This window comes from Pelobates fuscus, chromosome 5 (genome assembly GCF_036172605.1).
Source record: "Pelobates fuscus isolate aPelFus1 chromosome 5, aPelFus1.pri, whole genome shotgun sequence".
Classification (NCBI taxonomy): Eukaryota; Metazoa; Chordata; class Amphibia; order Anura; family Pelobatidae; genus Pelobates; species Pelobates fuscus.
In genome coordinates this window covers 154,174,536-154,188,446 of record NC_086321.1, presented here as the reverse complement: position 1 = coordinate 154,188,446, position 13,911 = coordinate 154,174,536, and the positions used below count along the sequence as shown (strand labels likewise).

The following is a 13,911-nucleotide window of genomic DNA, read 5'->3' as shown; positions in this document are numbered from 1 at the left end:
GCAGGTCTAGGTCTCCGTATTTTAGTTTCGGTAAGTCGAGGCCTGTCAAGAAGTTGTCAATGTCACCATGAGTTGGTAAAAACATGTTGGGGTCATTTTTGAGATTATACAATTCACTGTAATATTGTGCAAACAGATCTACAACACTTTGCTGGTTCAATGTCTTCTTTCCCTTATCTATTAGGAAGGGAATCCTGGAGGCGACACTTCTCTCCTTTAATTGGGAGGCCAGTTTGGCACCTGCTCTATTTCCATTGGCAAAAAAGTTGTGTTTAGCTTTGCGTAAGAGATACGTTGTTTTGGCTAATTCTATGTTTTTCAATTGGCTTTGAAGGGCTAGTAGTATTTTGTAGGTGGTCTTGCTTGGTTCTCGTTTGTTGGAGTGTGTCAGTGTAGCGATTTCCGTTACCAGCGCGTTATAGTTTGCCAACCTTAGTTTTTTGGCTCGACTGGCGTGTTTTAGGAGACTACCCCGTATGACCGCCTTATGTGCTAGTCAGATCTGTTCAACAGAGGAGTTATGTGTCGTATTTTCAGTAAAATAGTTCTGGAGGTCTGTAGTGATCTGTGCAACTATGGAGGGATCTGCTAGAAGTGACTCGTTTAGTCTCCACGTGCCTGTCGATTTATTGGGGAATGTTTCCTTAATGCTAAGGGTAATAGTCGCATGGTCAGACCATGACATTGTTCCGATAGTAGCTTCTGCTATATTTGGCATCAAGGTGGCGGAAATAAGAAAGCGGTCTATTCGGGAGTAGCTATTATGTGCCGTTCTATGGCATGTATAGTCCACTTCTGTGGGGTGGAGGATGCGCCATGGATCCACCAAGTGGTGGGAGGCTAGCGTTGTGCAGACTCTGGCTGCTATAGCCGTTCTTTGTCGCATGGTACCTCGTGAAAGCCCTGTAGCAGTGGACGAGTCGGACTTGCCATCTAGTAAGAAATTAGTGTCGCCTCCAATAACTACCTCCCCATATTTATACATGTCAAGCAATGCCAAAGTTGAGGTTAAAAATTCATGTTGGTTCTCATTAGGACCGTAGATATTGACTAATGTGTATGGAGTATTATTAAGGAGACATTGTAATATTAAGTATCGCCCATTTTTATCAGTTATCTTGTGGACCAAAGAAAATACTGCATCTTTGCTTATTAAAATGGAAACACCCCGTTTTTTGGCTGTATAACATGCTTTACAGATTTTTAACTTTCAGTGTGGCTGCTAAACGTTTACACACCAGATTGCCTTGAGAGTAATAAGTTTGATTCAAACGACACAAGTTGAAACAAACTTATAGTTGCAAGGCTTGAAGTTGTGATCTTGCTTGTGGGATATAAGAAGCTTCTTGTTCGCTTGCAGTTTCGAGTTCTGAAAGTGTAGCCAAGAGCTGTTCTTTCTACGCTAAGAATTTTCTTTTTAATAGACTCCTGTTGTATATAGTGAACCCTAGTATTGGCTTTGTGGGCTAACCATGATGTGTCGATTTCTTTAGGGACTGCTGAATTAGAACTAAAAAAAAAAAATGTAGATATGGTATCTGCGATGCAGGCTTTTATAGCTTACTCTGTAAGTAAAGCTTCACACAGTATCCAAGAACCCCTACCTGTTACTGAAAATGCAGCAGAGAATGACAACCATGAGTTTATACGTGCATGGTCCAACTAGATTACCATTATTTTTTAATGGAAGCTCTGGTAAGGGATTGTAGGTATACGTGTTAACTAGGCATAAGTCAATACGCAAGTATCTGTGGTGGGCTGCTGGATAGTACAAGTAGACCCTATCTCTAGGCAAATGCTCGCTCCATGCATCATTTAGTTGATATTTGTTCCAAAGGGCCTGTAGTTTAGTGCTTAGTTGCAATGCTCTTTTGGTCAGTGGTCTGCCTTTGACTTAGTAGTGAAGATATACCACTACGTCTCTGGGAACATCACCTGCGATGTTCTACGGCTTGGGGAGGCTGTGAGCTCTGCCCATTAGACAATCACCGTCAGAAAGCACTAGAAGGATGGCCTTGAACAATTAATGCTGTAACTTGGCGAGGAGACTGACTCTGGGATGCCTTTGACATTACTACACTGGGATCGGTCTTCGCCAGTTTGGACAGCTCTCATTTGTGCTCGGATACCAGGTAAATGAGCTTTTCGACGACTTCATTGTAGGCTATGCAGAGTCCATCTAGCATGTATTCCACACAATCCATTTTCTCTCCCAGAAACTGGATGTCCTAATGGATATCAGCCATTATTGCATGGAAGTTTGCTTGTAAATCCTATCCTAAAGCATGGCATTCATGTTGCTCTTAGAGGCCGACAAGGTCTTAGACAGTTGAATCATGATTTCTGACAGAGGCTCCATATCTAACCCCCGGCCCCCTGTCACTCCTGAGGCCCTCTGAACCTCTGATAGTTTTTGTTGCTTGAAGGGTTACATCCAGATTATGGTAGTTGAGGAAGAAGGTAGGTTAGGACAACGTAATCTGAATAAATGTAGATGTGGCCTAGTAGATATCGGGAGCACTTCTATCACAAGTCTGCTCGTTTAGTTTTTTTTTTTTTTTTCCCCCAACGACAGCGAGCAAAGAAAAATAAAAAGTATTGAAAATACAGTATTTGTTGTCTCAGTTGTGAGCAATATTTCCAACATGACTTCTGTTTTGTGGGTGTTCATTTCACAAGCAAATGAAACTTATGACTTCTATCATCAGTTGAAAAAGCTCCCAGTGGGAGGAGCGAAACGTTATGCCGAGCAGCTGATGTGAAACTGATATAAAGTAAAGACAGTGAGGAGACACCATGGATTACTCTATTTTTATGTTTTTACCTGACTGGTATTTAAAATTTTCACCTTTTGAACAATAAAATCTGCTAAAAGATTTACAGTCCATATCTTTGATCTGGTACATATCCCAGAAGATCCACCGATCACAAGGAGCTTGATCCCTCCAGGGCAGTCAATGTCAGAGTGACATATAATCCACTCTGATATAGTGAGTATAATACCAATATTTTTTTTTATGGATGCTCTGCACTTTATACGTGTATTTTTTATATATAAAAATGTGCAGCATAAGAAACTATATTTACTAAGTATTTTAAGAAAAATAATTTTTGGCGTACCAATTGTTTCAAATTAAATTTGTTGGAGAAAACAAACATCTGATTAAAGTGTTGCGGTCACTTCAAACTTGCTTTTCTCCTATAGTTTCCTTGTTCAGAGTCGGTACTTGTTTTCTTCATTTCTGTTCTCTTTATCACATAAGACAAAGTAGACCTTATGCCCTGCCCCTTGTCAATATTGTCAAATATACATGAAATACATAAGATAAAGTGGTCCCTCTGTTATCTTATATTTTAAAGATTACTAGATAAGAAATTAAGAAAAGATTCTGAAAGAGGAAGAGAAAAGAAAACAATAGGAGAAAGGTAAGTTTGCATGACAGAGCCACTTTAATTAAAACATATTATAGATGTGTGTGCAAATACGTATGCCCAGCTCTCCAGCATCCCAATCTTCTCAGCACCTTGGTGCAAAACTGCAGCCACAAGTATGAAAGTTCCTAGATGAGCGCACTCATAAGATTTACAATTCAAATTGATGCAAATTCATGAAAACAGCAATAGTCAACATTTCAGTCCTGCCTGGATTTTTTTGAAAAAAGTCCGGGCAGGACTAAAATGTAGACTATTATTTTCATTAATTTGCATCAATAAAAGCATCAATTTGAATTGTAAATCCTATGAGATAGATAGAGAATATATATATAGTTTAATTGTATTTCCCCCCCCCCAACCTTATAGACTTGTTCATTCATTCATAGGGTGGGACACAAAATTGTAGGCACACAGATACATTACATACCCATCACCAAGGATCCTTGTTAACTGGTGGCCGAAAATTGAGTGTGGATAAAGCGGTTTTTGGTGTAGGGTGCATATACTTGGCTACAATTATGACAAAGGTAGGCAGACAATGAAATGCTAGCAGAATGCTTGGTTGTATAGGGAGAGAGGTATTAGCAGTAGAAAGAGGAAAGTGCTGGAGACGGTATCTCCAGAAGGATATTGATACTTTGGAGAGAGAGTTTAGAGAAGGGCTACTAAACTGGTTCATGGATTACAGGAGGAAAGCATTAAAAGAAGAAAAAGTACCACAACAAGAGGACAGGTTTTTAAAATAACACCAGAAAGTATTACATTACTTGGAGGGTAGTGGTTGCATGGAATAGCCTTTCAGCTGAAGTGGTAGAGATTAACACAGTGAGGTAGTTTAACCATGCATGAGGTGAGCATAAGGCTATCCTAGCTATAAGATAAGGCCAGGAAATAATGAAAGTATTAGAAAATTGGGTAGACTAGATGGGCGAAATGGTTCTTATCGGCCATCACTTTCTATGTTTCAATTAAAGCAGGAAAAATGTAAACTTGGTGGACGAACCCAGAGTTGTGTGGGAAACCATTACCAAGATATATATAAAGTTAGTGCCTTCATTGGACTAACATTATTTAATGGGACACTGTAGGCACCCAGACCACTTCAGCTCATTGCAATTATTAATTCTGAGGGTTAACTCATCTAGTGGCTGTCTACCAGACAGCCACTAGAGGGACGTCCGGAATCGAAACACAACTTTGGTCCGTTATCCGACGCTGGATATCCTCACGCTCCGCATTAAATAATGCTTTCCCATGGGTAAATCCAAATGCAAGCGCAACCATTGACGCGCATTCGCATTAGGTCTCCTCCACCAATTTTGAGCGTGGGCGGAGCCTAACCCAGCGCCGAGGAACATCGGCGCTGGGTTCAGGTAAGTTACTGAAGAGGTTTCAACCCCTTCAGCACTGCAGGAGCCTATAGTGCCGGGAAAACGGGTTTGTTTTCCTGGCACTATAGAATCCCTTTAAGTTGCTGAAATCTTTGGAGAGAGGTTTAGCAAATAATTAACATCCAGGCACATGCTGGTGTGTAAAAATGTTTGCAACCCTCAAACTGCAAGTCTGTGTCTCTGTGCTACGCAGATGTAAAGTCAATGCTATAACTACCAAATCAAACCACTATTTTTGCCATTACTCAATCACTAGTCTGGGAAACAAACTTATTAACACTGTACACAGAGTTCCACCAGCAGTATTTTTTTTTTACTACTTACCGATTCCTGGAGTAGCAACCTCTGAGTAGCTGGAGAGATCTCCAGAGAGCCTCCTCTCTCCACAGTACCCAACATTACATCCACAGAAATGATGTCCCAGTCCTTGGACCCTTGGTCCCCAGTCTCACCAATTCCCTCAGGAGCTGGAATATGCTCACTGTCTTTATCGTCACTACTAATTGCCCTGTTTCTCTCATGCACATCAGACACCAGAGGTTTCTGCCCCAGGTTTGTTCTCAGGTCCTGACTGTTGATTAATTGAACATGTAATACGGGGTAGATTTCTGCTATTGTTCTGTGCACAGGGGACTCCAGATTAAGCAGCTGGCTTCTTTCTAGAGCTCCAAGCCCCAGCATTATGTCATGTGATATCCAGGGGCCCTCTGCAGACCTATACACAGGATTCTGCAATAAAAATATATGCATAGGGTTAATCACAGGTTAATGAATATTTAGAAGAAGAAAAAACAAAAACCTTTTCAAACTTTTAGTCTTAATGGCAAAAAATTTCAAGTGACCCATTTTACAGCAAGCCTAAAAAGAGGCTTATATATTACAGAGGCTATATATTACATTTGAATAACACAGATATGGAAGCTAATCCGTGTTTATTTATTTTAAAAAAATTATTGCTTTACACGGATTTGTGCTACATAAGCATCTAAAAGGAAAACTCTAAACTCCAAACCCACTTTGTCTTAATAAAGTGGTTTTGGTACTTGGACCACCCTCTACCTTCCCACACCCCCCCCCCCCTTTTTTGGACAGTATAAACACTGCTAGTATTCGAGAAACAGCAATGTTTAATGTGTTCAAACGCCCACCTTAAGCGGCTTTCACACTTACATCCAATAAGACACTCCCTCATTGAAGAGCTTCTATTTTCAAAAGGTTTTCACATTTGGCGTTACCCAATACAGCATGATAGACCTTGGACGTTGCTAATGCTTCTCATAGAGAATGACCGAGTATGGCAATTTCTGAGTGCTCAATTGTACCAAGATCATGAGAACTTATTTCAGAGAAGGTGAAATGGGTTTATTGCTTGTTTTAAACTAAAGAGGGAAATAAAACCCAATGTGTTAAACTTTATACTCTTTCTTTAACTTTTAAAAGAGAACAATACCACTTATATACTCAATGGATTACGAAAAAGGAAGAACATTTTCTAATACAAGAAAATAAAGGTAATTTCCTTAGGTTTTATAAAGGCATATAGAATATGCAAATTTGTATTTTTCTAAAAGGTTCAACTAAATGTGAATGCTACTGAAATGCAATAATTGGGGATAAGGTATATGGGGGCTTACAGTATAATGGCTCATGTGCCTACACACACCCCGAATGCATTACTGCTACACTACTGTTAGTGATAAACAGAACGGGTAAAAACAAAACACGTATGGGTTGAGTCTAATTCTGTGTAGTCTCAAATATATTTAAACTTTATAATTAAAGGTAGAGAGGAAATTTTGATTTATTGTCACTAGTTTAAGTACTAAAATGGATATCCTCAAATTCCCCACACTGAATTGATGGGAGGCAGCAGGTGTACTTAAACTTCCCATATTTAATCTTTCAATTCCCTACATAAGCACAAGAGTGATTCTTGTTTTCAGTTGCAAGTCAAGGCAGCAGTACACATATTCCAAGCTTTCCTGAAAAACTCTGCAGTCAGTAATTGTCTATACTCTATCAACTGTGCTGGAAGGCTGATCAAGCATTGTGCTAATTCCTAGCTAAGCAAGTTAAATATCTCAGAGCTTAATATTCAATGGAACAGGGACCACAATGTGCAAAAATGCATCACCAAGAAAGAGGAAGGTGGAAAGGAGGGGGTGTATCAAAGTGGAGCCAACACTTGTCTAATTTTCAAGTGATTTTTTCCCCACAATGTTTTAAATCTGATTTTATTACGTTGTCCCTTTTTTGGCACCCTAACCATTATATTTGAATATGCACAATTTATTCCGCCAGTGCAAAAGATATATATATATTATATATTTCCGCTGCTTTTTTCAAGATAAATTGAGACTTTTCCGCTAGTGTTAAACTTGGTGCTCTTCTTTAAACTGTAAGCTTGTTTGGGCAGGGTCCATTTCAGCTACTGTCATATAGGTTTTGTTAGTATTAAAGGTTTGCCTTGTTTCCTATTGTACAGCTCTGCAGAATAGGTTGGCGCTATATTAATTATTGCAATTCTGAAATGGAAATTTCCATGACAACTGGTGGAATTATGAAGAAAAGTTATTTAGTAATTTAAGGTCTACTATTCAGAACATTTTCATAATAAACCCCAAGTATGTTTTTTCCTTTAAAACTTTTGTTTCAGAGACCATTGAAAGGTGTTATTTCACTCAAACACCAGAACACATTGAACCCAGGTTCAACTACATGAAAGACAGGAATGGACAGGGCAAACTAGCCATCTCGCAGGTCATCAAGCAGGTTTTTTCAGGTTGAAAGTCCATAGATCAGACCTGAGAGACCAAATATACAGACGTGTAGGGTAGTGGCATAAAGATCCGATCTCTAAGGAAGGGGAAATGGAGCCGGACAAGGCAGAAATTGGAACATGTACACACGTAAGGAGGCAGGGCATAATGTGGACTTGCCTAAAGTTTAACAGATCCACAATGTGTTACTGGTCCTTAGTAAGGTGTGCATGCTAATGGACAGCAAATCAAAAATGATGCCCTAAAACAGGGGTAGCCAACCTTTGGCTGTCCAATTGTTGTAGACTAAACCTCCCATAATGCTGGCAGAGCATCAGGACAGATGTAGTTCACATTTGGAGTGCCCAAGGTTGACCTACCCCGGTCACGCTATAATGATTATAATTCATATCCACCTGCAGAAAACTTTCTAAATGTATGAAGGATGTCATTCAAAGCTGGATTAATGCGCCTGCTGCAGGATATGAATCCTACATACTGCAGAGCATCAGTAAGGGATGTCCCTCCCCATGAAGGGGTAATAATTATTATTATCAGCATAACTGATATGAGGGAAGCACATTCTAGCAGCCACACAGTAATCATATATACAGCGAGTGATGATCAGATAACTCCCCGCTGCCGGGCACCGGGTGACAGAGTGCAGGGATGGCGGCCTGGCAGCTCACACGGTACGGCAGGGCTGGGAGGAAGGATCCCCGGAGGGTGACCCGGTGCCCACCATTACCGGACTCACACGGAGAGCCTCCCCCGCACAGGGTGCAGCCCCATGCCGGGTATCCCGCGGGGGTAGATTATCACACTGTGCGTTACCCATCGCCCCCGCCGGCCCCCGCTCTCCCCCTGCCTCTCACTTTTTCGGACGCTCCATGTCTCCGTCACAGTCTCCTCCCGAACGATCGCTTACCTCACTTCCTGCGGCTCTCTGTCGTCACTTCTGGCAGCGCGTCACGTGTGGCAGCTTTAAAGTGGTGCCAGGATACTAATGGTCCGATCCGAGGCCCCGGGCGGGTGAATGAGGGGCCAGTAAGGACAGAGACTGCTGTGTGTGCAGCATAGGCGCATATTATATTATATTATTATGTTAATGTTAGGCTGGTGCTGATATACTATTACCTGCTCTATACTCTACCTGCTGTCACCCCCCTACAGCCCCTAACACCCACTGCAACTCTTACACCTCCTCCCCCTCGCAGCCCCACTGGGGGCTAGTGGAGAGTAGGGGCTGATGTGTGGGGATAGGAGAACCCCCATCCCCCAATGTAACTCTTACCCCCCTGAAGACCCTAACCCCACACCATAGCCCTATTCACCCCAATAGGGGGTAGTGGGAGTTTAGGGGCTAAAATAGGGGGTAAGGGTGTAGTTTGGGTTGCTCCCCCACATTAGCCCCTACTCTCCACTAGCCCCCAGTAGGGCTGCGAGGGAAAGAAGGTGTAAGAGTTGCAGTGAGGGTTAGGGGCTATTTTGGGAGGGAACCCCCTGGCACATCTCACAGAGCACCACATCACTAAGTCTTTTATTTCTTCCACCTAATCTATTCCTCCCCTCCTATGACACCCATCTGGCCACTAATGCCTTTGCTTTCCACTATCGCCCATCTCCCCTCTCTCTTCATATTACTCCTCCCATCTCTCTCACTCCATACTCATATCAGCCCAAATCCATCCTTTCCTACCTGGGCCCCTTCCCATCACTCCCACGCATCCCTTACTCTCCCCCCCACACTCCTATCCCTGCCACTCAGCCATATCTCCCTTTTCTCCTATCACTCCCACCCATATCTTCCTCTCTCCTTATCCTATTATCACCTGCTTTCATCCCTTCTTCTGTATTTCATCCTCCTATTACCCGCACTCTTCTCTTCCCTTCCTTTCACCCCATCCTTTCCTCCACTATCCTTCTCAATCCATCATCTACCTACTACAAACCTATGTATTTTTCTCTTTTAATCCTACTACACCCATCCACCTCTCCCTCTTACAATCTATCCCAGCTATCTCTTCCTTACTCCTATCATTTAGGATACATCTCTATCTTCTGATCACTACCACCCTCCTCAACTTGATATGACTCCAACACATTCCTCCTGCGCAACCTCCTATCAACCCCCAACCATTCCTTCCATCCCCACTCTTATCACTCCCACACGTAACTTTATTTCCCCATTTTAATCACTCCGATCCCAGCTTCCCCACCCACTTACAGCACACTCATCTGCCCACACACAGAAATACTATTCACTCACAGCTACCCACACACAGCACTCATATCTACCAACACGTAATATACTGCCATTCATATCCCTAAAACCTACCCAAACATATCCCTCTATAATACTCGCACACAGCCACGTATATGACACACAGCCACCCCACACCCAGGAAAGAAGAGTACCCATAACACACAGGCTTCTAAAATATATTTCTTGGTGTACACCCTAATGAAATGTGCTGCGCATGCCTATGGTGTGCATGCTGTGTTTGCTCTCTGTGAATGTCTGAATGCTGTCATGTTTACTGTCTCTCCCCTTGTAAACAAAACCTTTATGAAGTCTTTCTGTCTCCTCTCAGACTGGAGCCAGATCCCAAGGGTCCTTGTACGGTACAACATGAGAACCAACAAAGTGTACAAGCTTGTCATCCACAAGAAAGGCTTCGGGGGCAGCGGTAAAGGCACACTGCTCATTCTCTGTGTATAGCTTAACTTGCAACCCCAGGGGTTGGAAACTGCAATTTCCATGTCAAACAATTTTAAAATGGTGGAAAATAAGAAATCTAGGAATAATAAGAATGGAAACAAATATGTTACTAAAAAGAGAAAACTGGAAGCATAAATTGACATTTCATCTGGCTTTCAAGTATGCGTAGGAAAAGTTCTTGCCCTTAATGAAATAAATTCTATCAATCGTGAGAACTGAGCCTTTGAGAATGACCAGTTTCTAAGGTTGGGACATTAACCCATACAGCTGACTCACTGGCTGTAACTGACCATCTATCACAGTATTCCCTATAGCCACATATTTCTGAACTGTAGGTAGGAGTCATTTTAAAAATCCCTTAGATATACCAGTAAGTCACACTATAAGGCTCACTGAGCATCATGGAGAATTCTGAGAAAGGGTCAGAAATGTCAGCAGTCCTAGGGCTAGCCATTGCTACATTAAAGTATATCCAATGCTTTACACTATAATATATATATATATAAAACAAACCAACCCAACCCCCAAGAGATGGGAATTACACTTCTAAGTTCTAAACATGTGTAGTGTGCTGATGTGAAGGTATTTGCATGTGTTTGTTTCCAGTAAGTTCAGTGTTCCTCCATAGAGATGCACTGAAGGCCCTACTGCTCAAGTGTTGCATTAGCTACACTGAGCCAATATGAATTTCCTGATAGAGGATGCTTCTCTGTAGGGTGACTTAAATGATTACTCTAACCAAAACAGTGGCATAGTTCCCCTCTAAAAAATAAATAGAGACAGAAAGAAAGGAAAAACTTACCTGCGATTCCTTGCTGAGGCTAAGCTCTCCCTTTTGCTCCATCCTCTGGTGATGTCATTCCCACTCACTGGAGGGGGAGGACATCCTATAGGACAGACTGAGGGGAAGACTTGGGTGGCATTGCATGCTGTCTACAGAGATACGTAACATTAACCAGCCTGGAGTTCTTGTTCCAAGTTACGCCACCTGCCGCAAAGTGCTTTAACTCTGTATATGAGATGCAGCACATACAAACTCCAAGGACCACAACCACTTGAAATTACTGAAGTGATCATGATGCTTGAAATAACTATTTAACTAAGTTCATAAGGTAACAGTGTTCTCGTAGAGGAGAACACCGGAAGGGAGGGTATGTAGGTGCCAAAATAGACCCAGGTTAGGTGGCGGACGGTACTAATGTGGATTAGCAAATTACACTGGGACTTGAGGGCTGTAGTGTTTGCGGTGCTTTGAGTTTTACATTAAGTGTAGTATTTACATCTAACCTTACCTGTAACCATAAATGTTAAAAATCTCACAATTCTAACTTGGTGCATTAAGCTCCTGGAGCTAAACATCCTTCTTCAGCTATTATAAGACTATGTTCTCCAGAGGTCAAGTTACTGGATTAATCCGCTTGACCATGACACTGCAATGAACACTTACAGTGCTATTTACTAAGTGAGAATTGTAAGGAATTCAAAGTGACCTTGACATTTAAGGCAAAATGGAAGCTTAGGTGACTTGGAGATTTTTTTTCAGTAAGGCTACTTTTTGACTTCCTGGCAATTCTCACTTCAGCAAATAACCCTGACTGGGTCTTTTTCAACTAACAATGAATTGTAATGAATTGAAAACTAAATTTCAAAATATTGGTCACAATTCTCCAACTTTGCCACAGTTTAAAGTTTGTAGTTCGCTTTTCAGTTTGGTGTGAATTGCAGAACTTGCGGAGTAGATAAATGGATTTGTTCAATATACAATGGGGTATGGTGAGAAGCGTGAGAAATAGTCCTATAGAGCAAATGGGGGGACACCAAAAATTCACCAGGCTTGAATCATTTTTTTCATCTTTGGTGTTAAAGTGTAATGTTTGTAAGTAAGTTGTCAACTCTGCACAACTTACTTTTTTAGTGCCCATAGTTCCTTCTTACAACTAAGAATAGGGCATCTTGGAACGTGCATTACTATGTTAAATGATATAAATACCAATAAAAGGATACAATCCTAGTGTGTGCCAAGCTTCTTTTTCTTTCTTTATAACCAAACTTTATTTTTTTTTATTTTTTTCCCCTCATATATGTCCCATTCTCTTTCCAGAAGATGAACTGGTTATCAATTCAAAGGTTTTCCCTTCAATTAAGCTTGGGGACATAGTAGAGATTGCTCATCCCAATGATGAGTACAGGTAAGACAAAATATTCTTCAAATTGGGACTAGCATTTTACTGATCTTGCACAAAGTTCTTCATACTATATTACTGCAGGCCTGTATCTTTCAACATTCTATATTTAGAGGGACATTGTAGGCACCTAGAACTCCTAACACTTCAGCTCATTGAAGTGGTCTGGGTGCTGTGTCCCTTTTGCACCTAGTGCTGCAATGTTAAACATTGCAGTTCCAGAGAAACTGCAATGTTTACATTGCAGCTCTAAGTCTGCCTTCAGTGGCTGTCTACCAGACAGCTACTAGAGGGCCTCCTGAATTGAAACCGTCCTTTGGTCCCATATCTGACGCTGGCCGTTCTCACGCTATGCACGAGGACCTCCAGCGTCAGGTTTTTTTCCCCATAGGAAAGCATTGATTCATTGCTTTCCTATGGGAAGGTGTAATAAGCGCACAGCGTCGCGCATGTGCATTAGAGCCCGCCTGGTGCGGGACACCGGAGGGGACAGAGTGTCAGCCTGCACAGAGGGACATTAACGCTGGGAAAAGGTAAGTAAATAAAGGGTATTTAACCCTTTATTTACCGGGGAGGCAGGGGGAGCGATAGTGCCTGGAATACAGATTTGTATTCCTGGCACTATGGTATCCCTTTAACAGCTCAGGATGATTGATCTATGTGATGAGGTATAAAAATCTAAATAAGCCGTCTTCAACTGTGTGTTTTATACCACATTCATTTGCATAATGTTGTCAATTTAAATAACGTTTTAGTTTTAAACAAGTCCAAGGTGGAATTCATTTATCACTGTTGTTCTGACTTACCATCATTGATCTTGTTGTGATTTTATTGGTGTAATAATATGTTCTTATCTATTTTAAATCCAGGCTGAAGTCTAGCTTACACATCTTAGTACATCAGGCATTTTACGTACCCTTCAATGTGGTTTTATTGTTGGTCTACCAAGAGAGAATTAGCATTTCTAATATGAGCAATTCACAGTCCCCCATGTTTTACTTCTTTGTCAATATTTTGTAAACATAATTGTTGTTCTGGAAGTTGACATTTCTTGTCTATGACTTTAACATGCACATTGCATGTTTCCCTGAAGAAGATGAGAATTTAGCATTATCTTAATAGTACAGGTTTTCTTTAACATCCGTTGTGATAACTAAATTACATAAACTGTATGAAAACACAAATTCTGAAATCAGAGCAACAACCTTGACATTTAATCATCACACATTTTGTATAGTAATGAAAACTCGTTGACGCAGTAGTAGTGGAAGCTGTGTGCGATACTTTGCGGACCCCTGGTTAGAAGTCAAATTGTTATAAAGCGGTTTGAATTCTTACAGTGGAGGGGTGCCAGGGCACTCTTGGAACCATAAGCACAACAGCACTCTGTAGTAGTTCCTATGAGTGTTCTTTTTAAAAGT

The 13,911-nt window shown here is 41.3% G+C and overlaps 2 protein-coding genes across 9 annotated transcripts in view; one reads left to right on the top strand and one right to left on the bottom strand.

Moving 5' to 3' along the window:
* PRR14L (proline rich 14 like) overlaps positions 1–8,520 on the bottom strand; it is a 41,075-nt gene extending 32,555 nt beyond the window's left edge. For both annotated transcript variants that reach the window (XM_063454543.1, XM_063454544.1), the window contains exons 1-2: positions 8,461–8,520; positions 5,151–5,555 (exon numbers count right to left, since the gene is read on the bottom strand). In XM_063454543.1, the coding sequence (XP_063310613.1) occupies positions 5,151–5,507 (357 nt within the window). In that variant the 5' untranslated portion in view covers positions 5,508–5,555; positions 8,461–8,520. The remainder of the gene's footprint in view (positions 1–5,150; positions 5,556–8,460) is intronic.
* Positions 8,521–8,541: 21 nt separating this feature from the next.
* The window catches only part of DEPDC5 (DEP domain containing 5, GATOR1 subcomplex subunit), a 44,042-nt gene continuing 38,672 nt past the window's right edge, over positions 8,542–13,911 (top strand). For 6 of the 7 annotated variants that reach the window (XM_063454538.1, XM_063454540.1, XM_063454536.1 and 3 more), the window contains exons 1-3: positions 8,542–8,632; positions 10,180–10,275; positions 12,409–12,496. In XM_063454538.1, the coding sequence (XP_063310608.1) occupies positions 10,218–10,275; positions 12,409–12,496 (146 nt within the window). In that variant the 5' untranslated portion in view covers positions 8,542–8,632; positions 10,180–10,217. The remainder of the gene's footprint in view (positions 8,633–10,179; positions 10,276–12,408; positions 12,497–13,911) is intronic. The other variant, XM_063454537.1, reaches the window with a different exon arrangement.